Below are 25,915 nucleotides of genomic sequence, written 5' to 3'. Positions count from 1 at the left end.
GAGGGAGGATCTCAAACTGTGTGCAACACACTTTCAATGTGTTAATGAGCACGCTGAGAAGAAACTAAAATTACATAATCTTCTGTTCAAAAGTCTTTAATATCTGTGTGTGTGTGTGTGTGTGTGTTCCTGCAGGCTACATGCTGATTGGCAGCGATGTGAAGCTGAACAGTCCCATGTCTCTGGTTGGTCAGGCTCTGTCAGAGATCCTGCAGCACCCAGAGAGAGCCAGAGACGCCCTGAGAGTGCTGCTGCACCTGGTGAGACACTTCCACAATTCAATTCAATTCAATTCAATTCAATTGGCTTTTTTGGCATGACGTAACACTGTACATATTGCCAAAGCAAGCGTCAGAAAAAAAAGATAACAGTAAGGAAAGCAATATTTACAATAAATTATTCTAATTCTATTATTCCTTTTAAAAGAAAAGAAAAACTAATAATAAAAGAAAGCAATACTTACAATCATTGAATTACAATTAATCTATCATTCATACAATCTACCCTCTGACCATGATGACACTCAGCCACTAATTACATGAAGACATCAGCATTAATTAAACACCCCCCCAAAAAAAATAAAGCATGGAAACAATCAAATACACCAAAATTAAGAGCATGGGTATTAACAGCAGAACAAAGTTTAGAGATGGAAAGACTAACTTTTAGAAATAGGGAACAAATACATATTTGGAATAAGTTATACTGTAAAGAAAGGCTGGAAAAAACAGTGGAAATATTTAATCAAATTAAGGAGATGAACTAAATGGTCCCCTCCCCAACACTCACATGCATACACACAGACAGATTCATGAACACACATACATGCACCATTTTTTGTGCATGTTTTTATTTTTTTTTGTGTGTGTCATTAGTTTGTTGTTTATTTCTTTTCTTGGAGATCCTCATTTGTGGAATACCAGTTTGCCTTGTATATATGTTTGTCTGTTTACCCTATGTTTTTGTTATTTACTTTGTGAATATATACCTTGAAAAAAAGGGGTAAAAAATGCAAGGTACAATATTGTTAAGAAAACTAAATGACACATTGCAATAAAGTATTAAAAAAAATAATAATTAAACACCCCAGAGGCAAATCGGCTCTGTGGGTGGAGAGAAAATTCTTAATCAGCTCTTGTTAACACCAGTAATATGATGTCATTTAAGAATCTTTATCAATCTTGCAGCCACAGTTTTGCACCTTTTCTGATTTTAAAGATCAGAAAAACATTTTACAGCTGATGTACATGGTTCATATCACAGTCCTGTGAGGTCCGTCACTACACTTCATCTTCATGATCTACAGGCTCCACAAACTGCTTTTCTCAGCACATTTTCTTCCCTCTGTCCTTCTGATGCATACCTTTTTTTTACCATCTACTGATAAAAAGGGATACTTTTATTTTAAATCAATATAAATTCTTCCCAGTATACAGCCAGCTCCATCGATCAGAGCTCCATCAGAGCATGTTGCTCACTGATATCACCAGAAAACTATAAATGGGAGCTCAGGGCGTTTTACACCACATCACAACATCCTACAGAGTTTCACTCTTTGCCTCTTAGAGTCTCTTATGAGCTTCAGATATGGATGTGATCTATTTCAAAATAAAAAAACAGTGTGAACAAGCTGCAGCCTTGGGCTCTGAAAAGTGAACTGCAGAAGTGCCTTAATATTGCATTCTTACTAATGACCAGCAGGGGACGACTGCAAAAATAAGTCTGAACATATTAAAGTCAACAGGAAAATGAGAGACATATATTTTGTGGTGGTATTGCCTCTTTTGTGGCCATTTTCTGTCTCTTTGTGGTTGTTTTGTGTCTTTTTGTGGTCATTTTGTAGCCATTTTGTGCCCTTTGATAGTAATTTTGTGGCTCTTTGTAGTCATTTTGGGTCTCTTTTGGGTCATTTTGTGGCTCCTTGTTGTTATTTTGTGCCCTTTGAGGGTTGTTTTGTGTCTTTTTATAGTCATTTTGTGTCTCTTTCTGGTTGTTTTTTGTCTTTTTATAGTTATTTTGTTCCGTTTTGAGGGTTGTTTGCCTCTTTAAAGCTGCTTTGTGTCTTTTAACAGCCATTTTCTGTCTGTTCTGAAAAAGTCAACATACTCTCCTTCAGGTCTGTGTCCTGTTGTGTTGTAGAGAGTCAGACTCGTCTTCAGGCTTTAAGAACAACTCACTTTTTGCCAATGGTCTTGTTTGCCTGTGCAAGTTATGTAGACAGAGCCGGCCCAAGGCATAAGCGAACTAAGCGACTGCTTAGGGCCCCGTGGCCACTAGGGGGCCCCCAAGAGCAATTAACAAAAAATATGTACATATTTTGTTTAATATTTTGCATGCATGAGTGACACTTTCTATATGATCAAAGATATATTATTGAACAGAAATACAATTGTATGTCAGCAACGCCAAGATAAAGGAATGTTTTCACGTTTTTCAAAAATAATAAACCAGATGACACTTTTACAGTAAAAATAATGCTTTACCATTTGAATTGTTGTGTAAATCAACCCCAAGTCACTCTATAGTTGAATGTGATACATTTTTAGATTAAAAAACACATGTGACACCCTGGACATCATTCATTCATTGGTATCATTTGTATCATTATTGCATTGGTATTATTTATGTAATTAACTGGGCCACCCCCTTAAATGTGTGAAGACATATCAGGCTGACAATAGCATAATGTAAACAACACTGTCAGAGCCGCAATGAGGTTATAGTAGGTGTGTGAATGATCAACAATCAATATTATTGGCAGAAATAGAGGGCCCCGAAATTGAATTTCGCTTAGGGCCCCATGGAGGCTTGGGCCGGCTCTGCATGTAGAGGTATTATTTTTAAACTGTGACTGTTTCTCAACCAGTTAAAACTCCTCCAGTTTTTGCTGTAAACTCCAGGCTGCAGGCCGCTGTTTGCTGTGTTTCAGTCAACACTGTTTGAACTTTGCCTCCACAGGTTGAGAAGTCTTTGCAGCGCATTCAGAGCGGCCAGTGCAACCCGATGTACACCTCACAGCAGAGTGTGGAGAACAAGGTCTGTGTGCTTTCTGTCTGTTTGTCTTTAAATGTCAGCCTCTGTGTCTCCTCCACTAACATCCCCGTGGTCTCTCTCTGCCCTGGGGAAGGTCTGCGGGGTGCCCGGCTGGCAGGCCCTCCTGTCTGCGGTGGGTTTCCGGTTAGACTTCTCCGGCAGCGGCGCTGGACTCCCCGCGGCGGTTTTCTTCCCGACCTCGGACCCTGGAGACCGGCTGCAGCAGTGCAGCACCACTCTGCAGTCCCTGCTCGGTAACAAGCTCCTACACTTTTCAAAATGTCTCTCGTGTCAATCACACTGATGGAACAACAACAAATTCAGTCCCTCCAGGGTCCACAACTCAGGCTGTGTTTTTATAAAGCATGCACTTTTAAATTAGGTTGTTAAACATGATTGTAGCGTTAAAAATAAATGTCCTGATGAAGATGTAAAATGAACCTTCTGTGCACCCTCAGGTCTCACTCCTCCAGCTCTGCAGGCGCTCTGCAAACTGGTCACAGTGTCTGAGGCCGGAGAGCAGCTCATTCACAAGGTACTGCATGCTGAGTAGCAGTTACTCATAAAGAGTACTCAGAGAGTACTCAGATACTCCAGTAAAAAGACCAATGAAACTCTACTAAAGGGTGTTAGTACACAAGCAATATCTGTAAAATCTACTTCAAATATCAGCAGTAAAAGTACTCATTTTGCAGTAAAATGTCTGTATGTGTGAAGTTTAAATCAGTTAATTTCTCATTAACATTAACATCTTTTGCAAATACTCAAACTATTTCCACAAGAGCAGGTTTTCATTACGAAACAGGCTACATCATTTTACTAAAGCGACAATGAATACAACACAGTTTGTTTTTGTTGTTTTTTTAATGTTGAATATTTTGGTTCAAAATAAAATATGGTTATCATTGGGCAAGGTTATAATAGTTTTGGATTTTTCATTAGTTTTAGTTTTAATTTCGTTGTGAATTTTTGTTTTCAAATTCAGTTAGTTTTAGTTAGTTTTTAGAGTGAGTTTTCTAGTTTTAGTGTAGTTTTTATTTTTTGAAAATGCTTAGTTTTAGTTTAGTTTTTATTAGTTTTAGTGTTAGTTTTAGTTTTTTTTGTAATGGGGTATTTGTTGGGTGCGTGATTCAAAGAGGTCATAATAAATTTTTCCTTTATTTCCTTTGGTTTATCATCTCAGCCCCAATAAGGTTATTAACTCTTACAGTTCTGGGTGTTTTGAATTTTGGTTGGAGTGTAAACATCCCAGTCTCAGTAAACATATTCACCATGTGTTCCTGCATGTTGAAATAGAAACACTGAATTATGTATGAAAAAAGTTGACAAAAACGAAAACTAAGGACATTTTCACTATAATTTTAGTTAGTTTTAGTTAGTTTTGTAACCACAAAATACAGTTTTAGTTAGTTATCGTTTTTTAAAAACTCTAGTTTTTATTTTTATTTCAGTTAACGAAAATGTTTTTTCAATTCTAGTTTTCGTTATTTCGTTAGTTTTCGTTAACTATAATAACCTTGCTCATGGGTGGCCCTGCTCACTGCTGCTCGTAAGGTTTATTACTGTGAGCGATAATTAAAGGAGTGAATATATCAACATTTTTTGCAACTCAGATGTTCTCTCGTCTGGATTCAGACAGACGAGCTTTAGTCTTAAAATCAACCAAAAATTAAACTTTTGTATTCAAAAGCAAAACTTTTGAATTTGCAAACTGAAGTGTTTTAATCTCCAGTAATACAATTTAACTACAAAGTTTTTGCACTTGAAACCAAACCTTTTTTTGATTGCAAATCTATTCTGTTTGATTGCATAATAAAGACTAGAGAGCTCGACCAGTATGGGATTATTTAAAACCAATGCTGATACTTATTTTAGAGAAGAAAATTAAACAATAAACCATATTGTGGCCGATATTGTAATTTTTTTGAGCTGGAATGAAAATAGACCTTTTTTATGTGGATTGTGCAACAATTTTTCACCACTCTGTGAATTAATTCCACAGAGCTACTTTCTCAAACATAAAACTTCACTAGATAATATTTAAATAATAAGGGAGGGAGCCATGTGTTCTCTTTACCCTGGAGCTTTATTAACCCATTAAAGCCTGGAAAGTGGATATGTCGTTTTGTAGTATTTGTAGTTTTTTTCCACCTATTTTCAGTCTCTTGGCCAATGAAATGCATCAGAATACATGTGGGAGTGTCGCAATGCAACATGAGACTTTTCCAGAACTTTGAAATATTCGCCAAAAAAAGACACAAAATGACCAAAAAGGACACAAAATGACCAAAAAAAGACAAATTATTTTTAAAAAAAGACACAGAATGACCAAATAAAAGACACAAAATTACCAAAAAAGACACAGAATTACCCAAAAAAAGACACAAAATTACCAAAAAAAAAGACAAATTATTTAAAAAAAGACACAGAAATACAAAAAAAAGACACAAAATTATTAAAAAAGACACAAAATTACCAAAAAAAAGACACAAACTTACCAAAAAAGACACAGAATTACCAAAAAAAGACACAAAATTATTAAAAAATGACACAAAATTACCACAAAATTATCAAAAAAGACACAGAATTACCAAAAAAATACAATTACTAAAAAAACTTCAGGTTTTGCAGGCATTTTTTCCAGGCATTGTAGGCCTAAATGGGTTAAAAGAACACACCACGACTCAGTTTGCAATGTTTTTTTATATGCAGCTTTGGTGTTTATTTGTGAGTTACACCACTCTTTGCCAGAATTATCCCTCCACATACTGTACCATAAACCATCAGGTATCATCCTCATGCATGGCTCAGTGTGCAGTGACTCAAACCAACAGTAACGCAGGAATAAACCACTAAAGTTGTGTTTCCTCTTCTCTCATACCCACCTCACTAAGGCGGTTAAAAGCATGGTGGGAATGGTAAGTGTTGACCAGTCACAGCAGGAGCAGTGACAAAATGTTTGGTAACACTTTACAATAACCCTCATTTATAAACAGATTTGTTTAATCATCATTTATAAACCGTATATAGGCCATTTAGAATGATAAATATATAATTTATTAATGTTTAACTAACTACATCATTTATAAATGACAAATAGATGGTATATTAATGTGAGTTTATAGTTACTTTATCATTAAAAAACAATTAAATTATAAATAATAGTTTATCAATAGTTTTAGTTGCACTCATTTTAACATTTTTAACACCATATTAAGTATGTTAATGATTTTGAAATTATTCATATACCTTTAAGAAACTGGTTTACAACATTTAAAGATTAAATATGTATAGCACTTTGTAAATGGTTAATAATTGGTCTATAAACCATCTTTAAACATCACTTAGTTGGTTATTGTAAAGTGTTACCAAATGTTTGATTAGATGGATAGTTTGTGATGTGAGTGTGTCTGTCTTGCTTTCATGTGAAGTGTTTTTTTTTGTTTTTTTGTGGCTGCAGGTTGACATATTAACAGTAAAGATGTCTTCTCTCCAAAGCTCCACCAGGTGCTGGTTCAGCTGCAGTCGGGCGACAAAGAACAAGACTTCTCTCTGGCTCCCATCCAGGTGTCCATCAGCGTGCAGCTCTGGAGGCTTCCAGGCTGCCACGAGTTCCTGGCGGCGCTCGGTGAGTCATCAGCAGGAAAACTTTACTGTCACTTTTATTTTGAAGTGAAGCTGAGAGCTACAAACAGCTCAGACCAGATAACAACACATTGATGAATGTTATAAATGTGTTCAATTGTAAGATATTGTTGCTCAGGATAAAAAGATTTGGTAACGCTTTATATTAAGGTCCTTGTAATAACCAATAATTATAATTATATTTTAGCATTAAAAACATAATTTGGGTTAAAGAGCTTCTACATATTGCTGTATTAACCATTACAGAAACATAAAACATGATTTTGGTAATTACCAATGCTGTTAATTTAGGACAGCTGTGGCACAAACCGCTGGTCTAATACATTTGTTTAAATTATTCTGAAACTGACCATTTCAGAATAATAACTATGTTTACTTTTGGTACTTTGGTACAACATTTTAAATGCAGCACTTTTACTTAACATGTAACAGAGTATTTCTACAATAGATAGATAGATGGACAGACAGACAGACAGACAGACAGACAGACAGATTGATTGATTGATTGATTACTTTATTCATCCCCGAAGGGAAATTCGGTTGTCACAGCAGTCTGGTATTCAAGTACAATAAAATACAATAAAATACAACAGAATAATAATACTGAGGTAGCATAAATAAAAACAACAATAGAATAGAACAAGGACACAAGTTAAAAAAGCAGTGTAGTGTCAGATAAATAAAGTTCGGTAAGAAGCAATATTTTAATTCTGAAATGCTGGAAAGTTAGAAGTATAGATTTGCATGAAATGTTTAAATGTAGAAGTTAAATGTGCTTAGTGACCTTGTGCTCCTGTCAGGTTTTGACCTGTGTGAGGTGGGTCAGGAGGAGGTGGTGTTGAAGACGGGGAAGCAGGCCAGCAGGCGCATCATGCACTTCGCCCTGCAGGCTCTCCTCGCTCTGTTTGGTGAGAAAAACACAACAACTTTTCTGTTTTCCAAAGCTAAGTCTCCGTCTGTATTCCAACCTGACACCTCCTTTTTTCCAGACTCCACAGAGCTCCCCAAGCGTCTGAGCATGGACAGCTCCTCGTCCCTGGAGTCCCTGTCCTCCTCTCAGTCCGCCTCCCAGCCTCACTCCCTGCCCCTCTCCTTCGGCTGCTACCCTCCTCAGCCCTCCTTCTTGCCCCCCGTGTGCCCCGACAACCTCTCCTGCGACGCCATCTCCGTCTACAGCCTCAGCTCCCTCGCCTCCTCCCTCAGCTTCCTGTCCCGGCCCGAGCCCGCAGGAAGTGACATCATCAGCCAGCGCTCGTCCCATCAGCACGATCTGGAGAGAGCTCGCGGGGGGGGAGGAGGGGGGCTCTACGCCTCGCAGCGCCACTCGGGCGGCCTGTCCAGAGGTCGACTGACCAATCGGGGCGGAGGAGCGTCAGGAGAGGGGGAGGAGGAGGAGTACGAGGGGTACTCCATCATCAGCAGCGAGCCGCTAGGGCGAGGGAGGAGGGAGTGTGACACGCTGCCTCTACCTGCAGGACACAGACACGGCAGAGGAGGAGCAGGGAGGGGGGCTGCCGGGGGTCACGGGGGTCACGGGTACCCCATCACAGTCTCCTCTAAAGGAAGCATCAGCACGCCAACGTCTCCCATCAAAGCGCCACCGCCACCGCCACCACTTAAAGTTCCCACCAAGCCCAGGCAGGAAATGTAAGTCTGATTTCATTGATTCTATCATTTAACCCATAATGGGTTAAATGATAGAATGGTACAAACATAGAAACAGGATGTTTTCTCTGTGAATAACGTCAACAAATTACAGAAAAAGTTTATCATACATCCAAACAAAAGGATAAAAAAACACTTAACAAAAATATAGAGAGAAGAAAAAAAAAACACACAAAAACCACAACAACAACAGCATAAAGTATGGTGTGTCTGCTGGGACAAAGTTTGGGTGTGTCTACATAAGGGTTGTGCATCAATTATCCTCTGAAACTGTTAAAAACATGCTGCAACTTTAACAGGATTTTATTTTGAAAAGCATGAAATAACAGTTTCCTCACAGCTCTGTATGTTGTGGTCTTTATGGTATTTTATAGGCTACATATAACAGTTATAAAAGCTACCTCTCATAACATTTAGAGCAGGGGTGGCAAACTCTGGCCCGCGGGGCAATACCAAATTATTATATTATTGTACTATAAAAGCCGGTATTATACGGCGCATTTACCGCTAATACTAGATTTATTATTGTTATTTTATTTTTAAATGTATTAACCTGTTGAAAAAGTTTATTTCGATATTTAAATCAGAAGGATGCAAATAGAAAAGAGGCATACGATTTTTATTTAATTTTTATTTAATAAATTAATGACATTGATGTGTTTTTTATTTGAAATTTGATTTTGCATGTCTGCACTATTTAGTTATATATTGTATGTTTATAAGCGTTGCTGGTTCCATATTTAATGTTAAAGCAAAACATGTTTGGTATATATTAAAAGGTTTATTTGTTCAATGTTGGCCCGCGATTTTATTCAAGTTTTAAATTTTGGCCCATTGTGTATTTGAGTTTGACACCCCTGGTTTAGAGTCTAAACTTATGTGTAACTCTTGTTCTGAAATGGGTTAATTAAGTTATAATTAAAATGTTCTTTTCCCAGCTCACCTCCTCAGAGGACGGGGAAAGGGAAGGTCAGCAGCTCGGAGTCGGACCAGTCGAGCACGGAGACGGACAGCACGGTGAAGTCCCAGGAGGAGAGGATGGGGCCCGCGGGACAGCTGGACCCCCAGGAGCTGGCCCAGAAGATCCTGGAGGAGACGCAGAGCCACATGCAGGCTGTGGAGAGCCTGCAGAAGGCAAACCTCCGCGGGAGAGAAGACGCACACGCCAGGACGCCGTCGCTGTCCACTCCCTCAACGCCCACTCTGTCCCCCAGCGGAGGAGGACGAGGCTTCCAGCCCTCTGAGACCAGCGCGTTCAGCAGACCCCCCAGCAGAGCCAGCCTGAAGGCCTGCTCCTCTCCTCTCTCCCTCTCCACCCATCTGTCCCCCCTCTCTGCTTCTGTCTCCACGCCTCCGCCGACTCGGCCCAAACCTCCGTCCCGCTCCTCGTCTCTGCAGAAGATCAGCTCTGGCTACAGCAGCCCGGCCCGCTCCTCTCCCTCTTTATCTCTCTCTGTGAAAGAACAAGCTTCTCCAGATTTGCAGGCTCAGCTCAAACTCAAGTACCCTACCTCACCTTACACCACCCACATCTCCCCGTCACACTCTCCTGCTGACAGCGCCCCCTCGCCGGCCCTGTCCTACTCCTCCACCGGATCCGTTTCAGCCTCCTCCAGTCCTGCAAACACCCCGGAACTCACCCAGTCCAAGCGGGACCATAAAGTCCAGGCCATTCATAACTTAAAGACCTTCTGGGCCAACGCGGGCCAGAAACACGAGGGGCCCTGCCCTGCCAGTTTGCTCCGAGGCGGGAATAAAAAAATGAGTACAGTCCAGAAAGATGTTCTGGGTTTGCTTAATCTCTCACCGAGACACGATTCTGTGAGCAGGAACGGAGAAGGAGGATCTGAGGATCACAGCACTGCTGACAGGGCGAACGGGCACCAGAAACTGGAGACTAAACCTCCTCCGGCTCCGTCGTCTAACTCTAAAGGAGCCATCAAACTCCCCTCTGGGAACGGCTACAAGTTTCTCTCACCCGGACATTTTTTTCCATCCTCTAAATGTTGAGAGTGTCATGCTGAACCCGGAGCCAGAGGGCCAAACTTCTCTTCCATTTCTGGTGTTTGTGCTACGACATATGGAAGCTCATTTCTGCAAGAGAAAGAAAAAAATAAGATGAAAACTTAACCTTGTGGTGAAAAAATAGATCCTGTGATATAATAAGAAGCTTTCTTGAAATCAAGACTTAGTATTGCAACATAATGACTTAATATCTCACAATAATGAGAAACTTGGTCAAAATAAATCTTGAAATAATCACTTAGTATTTCAACAAATCAACTTTGCATTGCACCTTATGACACCATTATTTGAAAATAATGAGAACGTTTGACAAAATAATGACTTTTCATAATAACTTAGTATCTACATAATGACTTAGTATCCCAAAACAATTAGAAACTTCAATGTAAACTGTAACAAAATAAAGACTCATCTCAAATGTTGTCAAAATTATGGCTTATCTCAATATTATGTCTTTGTATCTCAGCATTTTATGACTATTTGAGATACTAAGTCATTATTTCTAGAAAGTTTCTCATTAGCATGACTAACAGGATCTTTTTTATTTAACCACATTGGCAGAAATTAACTTCCACAATGACAGAATCCATTTGTCAGCTAAATACTACCACATTTTTTAGCAATACCTGCTGAAGACTAAGAATAAAAAAAGTACTGTTTGATACTGACAGTGATTTTACATGTCACTACTTTTTTGTGAAGGGATGTTAATGTTTGAATGTGATGACTGTGCCTTCTTCTGGAGAGAGCTGGAAGGACTTTAATGTTTTCCTGACTGACAGAAACCATGTGTGTGTACTGGATGCCTGACAAAACCTTCCCTGTCCAGAAATGCTCGCTATATTTGTGTAAGTTGATTTATTGTGTGATAATTATTGTTAAATGTCATTATCAGCGCTTATTGTTGTCATTTATTTTGTAAAGTAAGCTGTGTTTTCCGGTCATTATTACACATTTTATAAATCCAATTAAAGGAAGACGTAAGGAAAACATTTTGATATTTTTTATGGAGATTTGATGTGCGTGTCAGCATGGTACCTCTTGCTGTTCAGTGTGTCAGTGACTTTATAATGTACCATTTTGCAGCGGTGCCAGACTCCCATTTAGAAAAGTGGACAAATAAAAATGTTCCTTTCCTTGTTTTGCTTTCCTGATATAAATCAATTCTTAAGTCTTTTCCACTTAAAATAAAAACGAATGTAACTTAGTACATTCACTCAAGTACTGAGGTACTTTACCTGAGTATTTCCATGTTATACTTCTACTCCTCTACATTTAAGAGGCAAATATTGTACTTTTTACTTCACTACATTTAGCTGACAGCCAGTGGCGGTTCTAGACTAATTTTACTGTGGGGGCCAAGGAGGGGCCAGTGTTTAATCAGAGGGGCACATTAAAAATCGTGAAAATGATATTTAAGCATTTAAAAACCTTTATTTTAGCTAAAAGTCTCATATTTGGAAGAACTACATTGATTGAAGCAATGAGACTTACCAACATTAACAGTTATTTTTGTACAACAATGACATTTCTCATTTTTGTGCACAATTACTTTTTATTTATTTTGAAAGTGCAGTACAGTGAGAATGATCTTTATATTTAGCTTTTATTGCACAATTAAACTATTATACATTGTATACATTCTGGGTTCCTTTTGTGTACAATGAGATATTGTTTGAACAAAAAATAGGTAAGAATTGTTCCGTTGTTCATCGTTATAAATTGATTTTTTTTTTAATTAATTTGACACAGGGGCCACAGCAGGGGCCAAGGGCTTCTTCACAGGGGCAGGGGCCCCTGTAGGCCCCTGTGTAGAACCGCCACTGCTGACAGCTTTAGTTACTTTTCAGGTCGGGATTTAACATAAAAAAATCATGATTAATTAAAAATCATTACACATTTTTATTAATTAAACCTCATAACAGTATATTAAGTAGTTATAATAGTGACTAATATGAATTATGTAAATATTACATTAATGATTATGTATGCCCAGTGATATCAGATAAATTGATCTAAAGAACCATTCTCCACAATGAATATGTTTATGTTTAAGTATATGTTGATAATTCAATAAAGGCAGAGCAGTCAGAGTTCAAGTGGTCTTGTAGTCCAGGTAACATGTAGTTGTGTAAGATAGAGTCAGGTAAGTCAGGTAAAGAAATATTTTAGGGGTAATGGGGTAGGCAATGTGTTTTCACTTTATGACTTAAAACTCACCAACACATTGAAGTTACACCCAAATTCAAATGTTGGCTCCGACAAAATATACAAAAAGCATCCAGTGTATTAAGATTGCAAAGCAGATAAATCAGGCACAGTGAACATGTTACACCAGAGGGGTTTTAATCCAGTGCCATGAAGAGCTGAGAGCTTTCACTCCAACACAAATCTACTCCACACACCTGTTAACTTTCCCTGAATTTTTAGATTAGATTTTAGCACCAGATGAGAAATTAATCAGCAAAACACCAGTGGTACACTTGCTTCCATCTTTTTTCCTGTGATATTCACTGTGCACTGTAGCATCAGTTTCATTTCACTGGCTTAAAAATGGGAAGGATTATTGATCATTTGTGTTTTGCTTGATCAGAAGTGACCATGAACATATGAGATAACAACATGTCATGGGCCAGGATCTGTTTAACCCCTAATGGCTGAAAATGACATATTTAAGGAACTAGTTCTCCTCAGCTTGCGTGTGTATTAATGATTAATCAGTGATTGATTATTCACTGTTGGAAGTTATTTTATTCTAGCAGGAAAAACATGTGTAATAACGTGACCAGTGACAGAAAAATGCAGGCAATTTCCTGCGTCATGCATTGCATTTTAATGCATTTTATATATTTTTGTTTGCACTGGAAATAGTGTGGAAGAAGGGCAAAACTATTCAATAAAGGCAGACCAGTCAGAGTTCAAGTGGTCTTGTAGTCCAGGTAACATGTAGTTGTGTAAGATAGAGTCTAAGTCTTCTGTGTGCCTTTGCACACATCACAAACACCTGCAGCACAGGTACAGTGCAGCTCAGACACAGAGTGAGGAGGGAATCAGTCTTACACAAATTTGAATGTTGAGACACTTGATTTATCTATTAACAAAACTACAGCACCAACCATTTAATTAATCTAGATGCCGGCAAATAATTAATTTGATAACTTTTACTTATACAATTGCAATTTTTAGGTACTTCTTCTTTACCTGAGAATTTTTATTACTGCACTTAATGTATTCTACAGCTTTAGTCTTCTGCAGATGTAGATTATTAATATAAAATATAAAACAACTAATAAAGACCTAGCAGTATTTAGTCATTACATGTATCCAGTGGTGGTTCTAGACCGCTAGAGGGGCCAGTGTTTAATCAGAGGGGCACATTAGCACATTAAAAAACAGCAAAAATGATATTTAAGCATTCAAAACCATTATTTTAGCTTATTTGCACTTATTGTAAGTCACTTTGGACAAAAGTGTCTGCTAAATGACATGTAATGTAATTTAAAAATCTCATTTAAGCCGGGAAAGTGGATACGTCGTTTTGTAGTATTTGTAGTTTTTTCCACCTATTTTTGGTCTCTTGGCCAATGAAATGCATCAGAATACATGTGGGAGTGTCGCAATGCAACATGTTGATTTAAAAAAAAAAAACTTTATTGAAGGTTTGAACAAATAAACTCAACTTCTTATAAAAGCCACATGTATAAGCTCTCAAATATAGGTTTTACAGGCATTTTTTTCCAGGCGTTTTAGGCCTAAATGGGTAATTAAGTATATTTAGAAGATACAAATACATTGATTGAAACAATGAGACTTACCAACAATAACACCTTTTTTGTTTCGACAATGACATTTCTCATTTTTGTGCACAAGTACTTATTTTATTTTGAAAGCACAGTACAGTGAGAATGATCTTTTTATATATATATATACACAAGCTTTTATTGCACAATTAAACTATTATACAATTTACACATGCTGGGTTCCTTTTGTGCACAATGAGATATTATTTGAACAAAAAATAGGTGAGAATTGTTCCGTCGTTCATCGTTATAAATTGATCATTTTATTATTAATTTGACACAGGGGCCACAGCAGCGGCCAAGGGCTTCTTCACAGGGGCAGTGGCCCCTGGAGGCCCCTGTGTAGAACCGCCACTGCATGTATCTCTCCTTTACAAATAATATACATATTATTACATCAATGATTATAACCCAGTGATATAATATAGATACATTTGAAATGGGCCATTCTCTATAATGAGTGCTTTTACTTTTGGTATTTAAAGTATATTTAGATGCTAATAATTACATACTTTTACTTAGATCACTTTGACTTTGACATATAACAGTATATTTTTACACTGTTTTGCTTCTTCTACTAAGGTAAAATATCGGAGTGCTTCTTCCTCCGCTGGAAAACATGTCTCAGAACAGTGTTTGTTTGTTGTTTTGTTGCATCTTGTTACAGTTTATGAGCCAATGTACTGTACAATGGTGTGGATTCTCTCAGCCAATCAGATTCGTCCTTGAGGGCGGAACGAACCTGTTGATAATTCTATCTGGTGTCCGCCCCCAGTGCGCAGGCGCAGCCCGGGTGACGAAGATGGTGCTCATCAAGGAATAGTGAGTCTGAAGTCTTTTTAAAAAACGTCTTTTCGTGCATTTAGAGACGCATTTTCATCCACCTGGTAGCTTATTACTGATGAGTAAACATGTGCGTGTCGTTTGGGGTTGTCTTTGGCTTGATTTTACAGCCATGGAGCCCGTAAAAAGGCAGCTTTGGGCAGGGTGGATCAGTACGTGGATAACGGGACACACCGGTCTTTTTTAGGCGTTGCTAGCGCGAGCTACCGTTAGCCACTGAGGGGATAATTAGCTTCTTAATGAAAATGAGTTATATAAAAAGGCTGCGCTAGTTACATTCAGTCAATCAACGCGACTTTAATGGCTCAATATATGTAGAATTAGCGTAGCTAGCCGCTTAGCAGCGTGTTATACCTTTAAAGTGCCGTAATGTTAAGCTTTGGTCCCGTGAGTGACAGATTAAGGTTCCTTCTCCGGCGGATTTACCATCAATGCTAGCCGCGGCTAACTTAGCCACAATGCTAGCTGCTAGCATGACATTTTTCTGACTCATTCGTTAACATCTAACAGTAGCTAACTGCTAAGTTGGTGTGTATGACATAACATTAGCAGCCTTACAAAGCAGGAATTAGCCTCCAGATATCACAAAGCATTTATATCCTTCTAGTTAGCTGGAGGATATGGAACTACTTTGCTGTTACTTTGTTAGCGCTAGCATCACACAGTTAGCCCTTTAACTGGGCGGCTAATACTAAGCATAAGCTGCATCTTTAACACATTTAATTATCATCTGATGTCTGCCTATGAAGCTGTTGTATTGGGACTGTGAAGTTGTGGTTTTTATTTCCTTGCTTTGACTATGTAGCTAACCTATAGTGGCTCCAGATAAAGGTACCTGTTGTAGCTGCTTAACCCTCCCAATCCCCCTGTGTTGTGTACAGCAATAGTGCTAAATTACATCACAGCAGGAAAAAAATAAGACTAATAAGAATTTTTCATAAAAAAGTCTTGAAAATAATGAGAACGTTTGACAAAATGATTGACTCATAATAACTTAGTATCTATCTATCTATCTTAGTATCCCAAAACAATTAGAAAATTAAATGTAAACTGTAACAAAATAAAGACTCATCTCAAAATGATGGCTTATATCAAAATAATGCCTTTGTATCTCAGCATTTTATGACTATTTGACATACTAAGTCATTATTTCTAGAAAGTTTCTCATTAGCATGACTAACAGGATCTTTTTTATTTAACCACATTGGCAGAAATTAACTTCCACAATGACAGAATCCATTTGTCAGCTAAATACTACCACATTTTTTAGCAATACCTGCTGAAGACTAAGCTGCATCTTTAACACATTTAATTATCATCCGATTTATGCCTATAAAGCTGTTGTATTGGGACTGTGAAGTTGTGGTTTTTATTTCCTTGCTTTGACTATGTAGCTAACCTATAGTGGCTCCAGATAAAGGTACCTGTTGTAGCTGCTTAACCCTCCCAGTACCCTGTGTTAGATAGATAGCTAGATATACTTTATTTATCCCAAGCTGGGAAATTACAGTGTAGCAGCAGCATTACACACAGAGACAATAACAACACAATTAAGTAAAAAGAACAACCTAGGCATACTTCAAGCAATAAAATATAAAAATACAATAAAATACAATAAAATATAAAGTGTCTAAAGAAGGAGTAGAATAGAATTCCAGTGCAGAATAAATATGAATATACAGTATAAAAATGTTGGTGCTATGAAACAAATAAGGTGCAATGAACAGTGTGCATAAAAACACATAAAGTGCATAGACAGTATGTATTGAACCAGGTTATTATTTGTTATTTGTTATTGTACAGTGATGAACCAGGTTATTATTTGTTATTGTACAGTGAATTATTTGTTATTGTACAGTGAATATTTGTTATTGTGTACAGCAATAGTGCTAAATTACATCACAGCAGGAAAAAAATAAGACTAATAAGAATTTTTCATAAAAAAGTCTCACCTACCTTAAAATGAATAACGTACTATGTCAACAATAATGAGAAACTCTGTCAAACTAAAGACTTACCTCAAAATGATCACCAGATATCACAAAATTATGACACATTGTCTCACAATAATGACTTTCTATCGCAAAATAACGTGGCTAACGATCTCCCCTGTGTTGTGTGCAACAGTTGGTGCTAAATTAAATAACAGCAGGAAAAATATTATCAGCACTAAATGCTTATCAAACAGAGGGTTGTAGCAAAGTTTTGTGTTTTAACTTATTACAGCAATAGACAGAAACGGTAATTAAACTGTACAGTAAGAATAAGTAAAACCAGATAGATGGATAAAATCCTGAAAAAAGCGAGGAAATATGAATTATACAATTCAGCCTCTCATATGGATATTTCCTGCTTTCCTCTGTTGGATTTCATATTAAACTGGACATATTTATGATTTAGATTGACAAAACAAGAAATTTAAAGACATCACTTTGGACTTCAAGAAGCTGGGATGGTTATTTTTTATTGATTTTAATAAAGAATCGCCAGGTTATTCAGCAATGAAAGTTGATACCCTAAAGATGTTTAAAAAAGGTGCATTTTAGCTGAGATTATGTAGAATAATTTGCCCACAATCTGCTCTCTAATCTAGTATCTCACTGCGAAAACAACATAGCTATCTTGTTCACAATATAATCAATCAGCAAACAGGTGTTCCTATCAAATCATGTCCTTACATGTTCCAGTTGACAGTTAATATTGTGACCAACTTATAGCAGCGTCTTGTTTACAGAAACTGTAAATTGAAAACGTGTTTCTTTTCCGAGAATAAGAGCTGGCTTCAGGTGAAAATGTGTAGGCCTCATGGAGAGAAACGTGCATTAATTTGTGCTACCAATCCATTTCCATACTGCACTGATATAGCAGTGAATAATCAAAGGCATCTGGGAGGGACCGCTGTCATGTCACCATGGTTATCTGTGTGCTTGTGTTATTAATGATGCCTCAGTAGGAATTTTGTCGGACATACCCAGAAACTGCATGTTTCCTGGCGTTTCCACATGCATGAAAACACTGCTGTGCAGTAAAAACCCAGTTAAGAGAAAGTAAAATGAAAAAACAATCTGCCAGTGTTTAAAAATCAGATGCATTCTATCGAAATCAAATGTGATCACTTGTGTGCATTTTAAAATTACATTGTGACATAAATTTGTTTCACATGCTGTAAATACACTATTTAAAATATGGATGTGGCAACCTGCTTACCCCACTTACCTGCACTGTGAAATTCAAAACTTGCATAATAATGTCAGAGCGAGTTGTTATCACTATTGTGAAACTAAACTTTGGTCCTGATTGACATAGAAACATTTCGCTTTACATGTTGGTGCTTTAGGTGTGCAAGCAAATGGTATGTTTGTTATTTAAATCGAATCATCCTGCTGCTATTTATTGATTTTTTTTTCTCTCCACAATTTTATCGGCATATTATTTTAGTTAATGAATAGTTTGGCTTATAAAATGGCTATTATAATTTTCTGAAGCCTGAGATGACTAATTTAAATTGCTTGTTTTGTGTGACTAAAATTTGAGATATTAAAACCATTTATGGGCACTAGAAATCGGCGAAGCATCACATTTGAAAACCTGGACTCAGCGAATGTTTTTGTATGAGATAATACTTGAATTATAAGAATAATTGAAGAGTAATTATCTGTAGAAAAATTAATTATTTGCCGGCATCTAGATTAATTAAATGGTTGGTGCTGTAGTTTTGTTCATAGATAGATCAAGTGTCTCAACATTCAAATTAGTGTAAGACTGATTCCCTCCTCACTCTGTGTCTGAGCTGCACTGTACCTGTGCTGCAGGTGTTTGTGATGTGTGCAAAGGCACACAGAAGACTTAGACTCTATCTTACACAACTACATGTTACCTGGACTACAAGACCACTTGAACTCTGACTGGTCTGCCTTTATTGAATAGTTTTGCCCGTCTTCCACACTATTCCCAGTGCAAACAAAAATATATAAAATGCATTAAAATGCAATGCATGACGCAGGAAATTGCCTGCATTTTTCTGTCACTGGTCACGTTATTACACGTGTTTTTCCTGCTAGAATAAAATAACTTCCAACAGTGAATAATCAATCACTGATTGATCATTAATACACACGCAAGCTGAGGAGAACTAGATCCTTAAATATGTCATTTTCAGCAGTTAGGGGTTAAACAGATCCTGGCCCATGACATTTTGTTATCTCATATGGTCATGGTCACTTCTGATCAAGCAAAACACAAATGATCAATAATCCTTCCCATTTTTAAGCCAGTGAAATGAAACTGATGCTACAGTGCACAGTGTATATCACAGGAAAAAAGATGGAAGCAAGTGTACCACTGGTGTTTTGCTGATTAATTTCTCATCTTGTGCTAAAATCTAATCTAAAAATTGAGGGAAAGTTAACAGGTGTGTGGAGTAGATTTGTGTTGGAGTGAAAGCTCTCAGCTCTTCATGGCACTGGATTAAAACCCCTCTGGTGTAACATGTTCACTGTGCCTGATTTATCTGCTTTGCAATCTTAATACACTGGATGCTTTTTGTATATTTTGTCGGAGCCAACATTTGAACTTCACTGACTTGTCATCAGGCGTAATGCTACTAAATAGCTGTAAAGGGACCTGGATAAGTTAGTCAAGTTAACACTCTGATAAAGCCATATTATAAAATTGCATATGGTTAAAAAAAATGGAAATGCAATACATGAATTAATACAGTTTCTTGCCCTCAACCCAACATGAACTTTTCCCCCCAATGTTTTTGCATTAGATGACATCAACTCTGGAAGTTGTGTCCCAAAATCTTAATCAAATTTTCCGACTTTAGGAGGCATTTACGTGATTTTTTTTTCCAGTCTGGAAATTATGTTTACACTTATTCCGACTACACATGAATGCGTCATGAGTCCATGTAGCGGCTAAAGTATTTTATTGAAGAAAAATAAAAGGTGGTGATTGTATAACCTGAGAGATGCACAAGTTTAGGATTTTTTTTAACTGCAACTAACATCTATTTACAGTATAAATGCTGACATTTTTTTAAATTTCTGTCTGGAAAAAGAAGTCCAAAACCACAAGACATTTGCTTGATAATGGCATAAAATGCACAAAATCCTGTAAAAAAGCTGAAAAACAAAAAAGTTATTTGTACTGCGTATTACTGGCAACATGCATTAAACGGTCAACATATTTCTGTAATGCATTCTCTACGTCTCTCTTTTTATTCTCTTGGCTATAATGGCATTGCATAATAGCTTTCAAGTTGTTTACATCATAGACCCTTTGGTTAAGGGACTTTCTGCCCTGAATTGAGTGTGTCAGGCTGTGTATTTATATAGATATATGTTCAGCCCATGCACCGCCCCCAGCCAGCTTCATCAGTTGGTTAATGTTTAGGGTAAGGGTGGGGTTCTGAATCTGCCAATCACTGAGCAGGATTTGTGTGAATTGTGAGAGGAGGAGTAGGAGGTGTTGCCTCACTGAGAGGGCAGGAAACTACAGGGGAGAAAGTCCCTTTGACTGCATGTCCATTCAGTGGATTTCTCCATAATTAACATAGTAAGTTTAAGTAATAGCCAAATATAGGCTGTGCATAATTAATCCCCTTGCCATGCTGCTGTTTGAGCTGCTGCATTGTCTGTTTGTAACTAAGTTCTTTTTTTTTATGTTATTGTATTGTGTTAAGGAAAAAGTACTTGTTTTTCCTTTGCTTCATAATTAAATAACTGGCCAATAGAAAGTACTTTGATGACCTAAACTAAATAAAAGCATGACAGTCCACTCTGTTATATTGATGTGAGATAAAACAGATAAACGCAGTTTTTATGTTACGTTTTTTCTAGGGTTGGATATTGTTGCGGTGTGATTATTCTGATAAGTTTGTTTATTTCATAATGAATGCAGATAATGACATGTTTCTAGGGAACCTTGGTGCATCATTTCATATTTCCATTTTCTTCTATATATCTGCTGTAAATACAAAGCCATGTTCTCTTACTTAACCTCCTCAGTTACAAGGATTTATTGTTGCTTTATAATTTGGATGAAGCTACACTAACATGCTGTCTTCGAATTACATACTTTTGGAGACTACAACAGAGTTTTTCAGAGTGGGAGACAGATTGTCCCCTTTTAGCACAGAGCCACTTCATTTTTTCCCAAAGATGGTTACAGTAAAGATTATCCACAGCTTCATGCTTGTGTCACTGCCACTCATGCATTCAAAGATTGTGTGAGTTTTTAAGTGCTCAAGCATTTGTGGGAATACTAAGACAAAAGACAATTGTAAAAATCACAGGAATCATTACCTGTTTCATTAAACTTTGAGTTTAAAAGAGGGACCACTAAGTTCTTCTGCTAAGGGTCAAACACACTTTTTCAAAAATTTAAAATTTGTACATTTTCTACAGTTTTTTATCCTTTGATTTACACACAGATTTGTTCAACTTGTTTGTTTCTCTCTCTCCATTTCCTGCCCCACCTTTCCCTTGTTTCCCCTCTCTCAGCCGTGTAGTGTTGCCAGTCTCTGTGGAAGAGGTGAGTAATCATTACCGCCATACCCTCTTTGATATTAAAAGTTATTTTCAGCTGGTATTCCTTGAATCCGGCATTCTTTATACAGTATATTACAGCCACATCATGCTGGAGTACTCCTAGTTTTGTATGTATTTTCCTCAGAATGTTCCTCCAGTAGGCTTTGCTCTGGGGCACATACCAAGACAAAATAGGCTTTGTTAGAGAGCGCTGCTGTTGGTGTGACAGGCCGGTGGTGGAGCTGGACTGGAGTGTGAGCTCAGCCTTTAAAAGTACAAGCTCCCTGTCATATCTCTCTTAATATGAATCACTTTTTGAGCTCCGTTTTGAATGCAATTGTGCTCAAAAGCAGACAATGTCTGGTTCAGTGAGCCCAGACTCCAGTGTGATATCCAGTGACATCCTCCACTGGCCCCATTTCACAGCCTTTATCCAAGGGTGTGGCTGCCAGTTAAAGCATTTTACTTTTTATGAGGAAAAATAGCTTTTTTTCTTATTTTAAAGGGGTTTCTGTAAAATAAACACAGCCATATTGCACTAATCCTATCCACCTAACATCTGTTATTATTCCATATGAAAATGTAGGCATCTTAGGGCTAATAAGGGTACAAAGTTTATTTCAACAAATATTTTAGGATGTCTTTTTTTTTATAGGTAATCATGGGGACTTTTGTGAGGTAATCCACAGATTGATAAAAGTATATTTTTGAAGCCTTAACTTTAGTTTCCAGACATCTTAATACATCTAGAAATACTAAATCAAGGTTCAATAAAGCAGCAAAAACACTACAATTGAGAGGCTAATGAACAGACACTCCAGTCCAACATAGGTGTTTTAAACATAAATGCAGTCTGGAGCTGCGGTCGAATAGTCCCTTTTTTTTTTTTTTTTTTTGCTTTAGAAGGTTCCTGAGTGAAATCACCTGGAAGTATTGAAGTGGCAGCTATGATGAGAACTGACGGAATCCTCTAAATGTTAAGGAAAGGTTGCTTCAATGTTTCCTCTCTTATCTCCCTCAGTGAAGGATGCACTGGCAACTCATCAGTCAGCTGTTCACAAAAAAACATGTTTTTTTGCACAAATATAACAATTATTTTCATACAATCATACTAATTTAGATTCATGTGGATATAAGGGGTCTATTTTGTCTATTTTTTTTAATTTTAGTTCAAACCTTGGTAATGAAGTGGTTATTTTTACTGGATTGTCCACGTATGAAGTATGCATGACACATAAATTGAGCTTTTTGTAGTAGCGGTGCACCGATCGAGCGGCACCAATTTCCTTAATTTTGCGGGATCGGCGATCGGCAGATTCTTTTACGTCAAACCGATCTTATCTATCGATCTTATCTACCTCCCCAAAGGTCTGAAAGTATTTTTTTTAAGTTCAATATTTTATTAACTTCCTCAGACATTGTGATTTCCTTTTATTTGTTAAAGAAAAATACTGCTGTTATTGTTTTTCAATAAAATAAAATTCAATCGGCAAGTCAGGCTTTTTAAAAATTGGTGATCGGCCAGAAAATTGCAATGGTGCAGCCCTATTTTGTAGTCCACCTTCAGAATATTGTAATTTCATCACAGCAGACCCACGTCAATATCATCTGCCATTGCATAATTATACAGCCGAAAGTCCTTTACATCTCTTCTTGACCTCTTGATGTTTTCCATCAAAGTCAAGGAAAAGTGTGTAGGAAAAGGACAAAGGAGGTAATTATTTTTGACTGTTTGACCTCAGCCTAGAAACGTTCTCTGCCTCCCCTGGTGTCTGGTAGTGGTTCTCTGTCCTCGCAGCACCTGCCGTGGGCTTCAGGGACCTGCAGCTCAGTCTTTCCCTGATCCAGCAAAATAATCACAGTATTTGTCCTTGTGGTTTTAAGTCCATGTCTTCTTTCCTCTTCCTATTTCTCACAGTATCAAGTAGGGCAGCTGTTCTCTGTGGCTGAGGCCAGCAAGAATGAGACCGGAGGAGGAGAAGGCATCGAGGTGCTGAAGAATGAACCTTATGAGAAGGACGGAGAGAAGGGACAATACACACATAAAATATACCATCTAAAGAGGCAAGTGTTTGAATAACATCTAAGGTTCTTCAGTTACATCACACAGGGTGGACAAAGTAATGAAACTACCTTTGGAAAGAGTACTTTTACTCACACTAGGGGTGTGCCATATCGTATCGTTCACAATAATATCGTTTTGTTTTTTTTACGGTTAAAAAAAATGCATATCATGATATTGGTAACGTTCCTACTTCTTGATGTAGTGGCTTAAGGTTAACAATTAAAGTTGTTTTAATCACAAAAAGCTACTTACTCTCCGTCGCTAAACACATGCAGCTTTCAAAATAAGAGCACAGTGTTTTAACAGAATCCACCACAGAACTTACAAGAATACTGTCAAAATAAGATGCCTTAAAAAAAACATATTTATTCTCCTTTATAAAATGTCATTAAAATATGCCCCCGAAACCCCTAAATGGTTATTTTTATTATTTGCTCATACTCAAGAGTAATTATTTTTGGATTTTGCAACTGTTGAGATTTGCACTTCACACTACATTTTAGATATTAATTTATTTATACAGACTAAAAAAAACATATTTTCTATATCTTTTTAAGTATTTCGTAATATCATGAAGAATAATCGTTATCGCAAAAATAGCTTGAAATATCGTGATATTCTTTTAGGGCCATATCGCCCAGCCCTACTTTTACTCACACATACAGTGATTGTTAAGCTGGATACTGTTTTGTGAGCTATAAAGAAACGGCATACATGCAGCAGTGGCAATTAGTGTCTGGTTGCAATTAAGAGCTCATTGATGGGGCTCCATCAGACAGGTGAACATCTGCTGCTTCCACATTCACCACATAGTCCACGTAGCACCTTTGTGACAGACATAAACTGATACTTAGAAATCTTCATTATTTATAAATGCCTGCAACTTCACAAAGCAGGTGTTTTATGCCGGTGCTATCACCTTCTGGCCAACACCCTGAACGGGAAACCTAAGTAGGTAAAGGCACATAAAACCTGCAATGGAAACACGATCCAAGTTTTTTCGCCTCCATCTGGACGTGTTTGTTTGGATGGCAGGAAACAGACAGAGCCCGGTGCCAGCTGTTAAATCTGATGGTGGAACTGTTTTGGCAGCTTTCTGAGGGAAGACATTAGGTGTCTAATGGTGTTGATGAATAATCTGCATGCCAAAATAAGCAGCCATTTTACTGAACCAACTTTATTCCTACATGATGCTCTCAATATTTCAAGATGATGATTAAAAAAAAACCCAGTAGTTTCATAAGTACAGGCATCTTTCAGGGACTCTCCAGTCTCGAGGTTGTATCATCATCATGAGAAGAAAAGAAACTAATGTAGATTTTCTTCTTCCATTAAATAACTTCATGACTTTCTCCTTAAAGCTGGTGTAGGCAGCTTTCTGTAAAATCCCTCCTGCATCACTCCCCTCTGTCCTGAGCCCATCTGCATACAGTAACCTGGACAAACACTAGTTATTTATTTCAGTCATTCTGTGCATGATTATGATCCCGTTGTTGTTGTATAGCAGCAATTGTGAGTGAATTATTGTTCAGTTTTCTTTGCAAACTTTGAGATGACAGACTGATTTGAGGCTCTAGCTCACTTCATATACAAGAACTTCAAATAGCTGCAATCGGGAGTGTTTGGCCACAGTTTTTGCTAAAGTATTTGCCACATTTTCACCTTAATTGATACGTGTTTTATTGCATTTATTGCCAGACTCTCTTTTTGAGGTCTGTCTTCCTTTTTAGCATTTCTTTGCAGTGAATACAATTGTAGCCAGTACTGGAATAGCAACTCTGCAGGATTTTTTTTATTGGTTTACCATTAAACCAGGCTCTCAGCAGCCAAAGTGCCGTACTTGCGCATCTGCATTTGTAGAATAACAAACTCCAACTTTTATTTAACTATTTTTATTTATATTTACACGTCAGTCTGGTTTTTAAATAAGCCCGTAGTGGGTTTCTTCCTTATCTACACATGCTTTTTATTTTTTATCTTTTATTTATATCTTTTTCTATGGCTTTGATTGGCCAAAGTTTCACATCACAGGCTAGATTTTCTGAGGCCTGAAAACGGAGCCAAGGAGAGGTGCAAAGGTTAAGTTTTCTCCTGGACCACTTCAGTAAAATGATGCTTAAAGATTATTATGGAATTCTGTCCCAGTGACTCTCAATGAAAGGCTTAATATATAAACTACAAACACAATTTCAACACGGCAAAAGAAGTGAAGCTGTTCTGAACTGAGGTCAGGTGTTTCCTCTTACTTTGTCCACCCTTTGTGTATATTGTGTGACTGTAACTGGTTCTTTGATACTGCAGGAAGT

General features: G+C 37.5%; 2 protein-coding genes across 2 annotated transcripts in view; both read left to right on the top strand.

Moving 5' to 3' along the window:
• ttc28 (tetratricopeptide repeat domain 28) overlaps positions 1 to 11,508 on the top strand; it is a 188,579-nt gene extending 177,071 nt beyond the window's left edge. The window contains exons 27-35 of the mRNA XM_059358726.1: positions 136 to 260; positions 2,959 to 3,036; positions 3,128 to 3,287; positions 3,492 to 3,568; positions 5,928 to 5,951; positions 6,532 to 6,661; positions 7,479 to 7,586; positions 7,668 to 8,325; positions 9,282 to 11,508. Coding sequence (XP_059214709.1) covers positions 136 to 260; positions 2,959 to 3,036; positions 3,128 to 3,287; positions 3,492 to 3,568; positions 5,928 to 5,951; positions 6,532 to 6,661; positions 7,479 to 7,586; positions 7,668 to 8,325; positions 9,282 to 10,353 — 2,432 coding nt within the window. The 3' untranslated portion in view covers positions 10,354 to 11,508. The remainder of the gene's footprint in view (positions 1 to 135; positions 261 to 2,958; positions 3,037 to 3,127; positions 3,288 to 3,491; positions 3,569 to 5,927; positions 5,952 to 6,531; positions 6,662 to 7,478; positions 7,587 to 7,667; positions 8,326 to 9,281) is intronic.
• A 3,449-nt stretch (positions 11,509 to 14,957) lies between these two features.
• Positions 14,958 to 25,915, top strand: part of pitpnb (phosphatidylinositol transfer protein, beta) — a 28,055-nt gene continuing 17,097 nt past the window's right edge. The window contains exons 1-3 of the mRNA XM_059357986.1: positions 14,958 to 14,990; positions 21,518 to 21,548; positions 23,463 to 23,608. Coding sequence (XP_059213969.1) covers positions 14,971 to 14,990; positions 21,518 to 21,548; positions 23,463 to 23,608 — 197 coding nt within the window. The 5' untranslated portion in view covers positions 14,958 to 14,970. The remainder of the gene's footprint in view (positions 14,991 to 21,517; positions 21,549 to 23,462; positions 23,609 to 25,915) is intronic.

This window comes from Centropristis striata, chromosome 19 (assembly GCF_030273125.1).
Source record: "Centropristis striata isolate RG_2023a ecotype Rhode Island chromosome 19, C.striata_1.0, whole genome shotgun sequence".
Classification (NCBI taxonomy): Eukaryota; Metazoa; Chordata; class Actinopteri; order Perciformes; family Serranidae; genus Centropristis; species Centropristis striata.
This window is presented reverse-complemented; position numbering and strand designations above follow the sequence as displayed.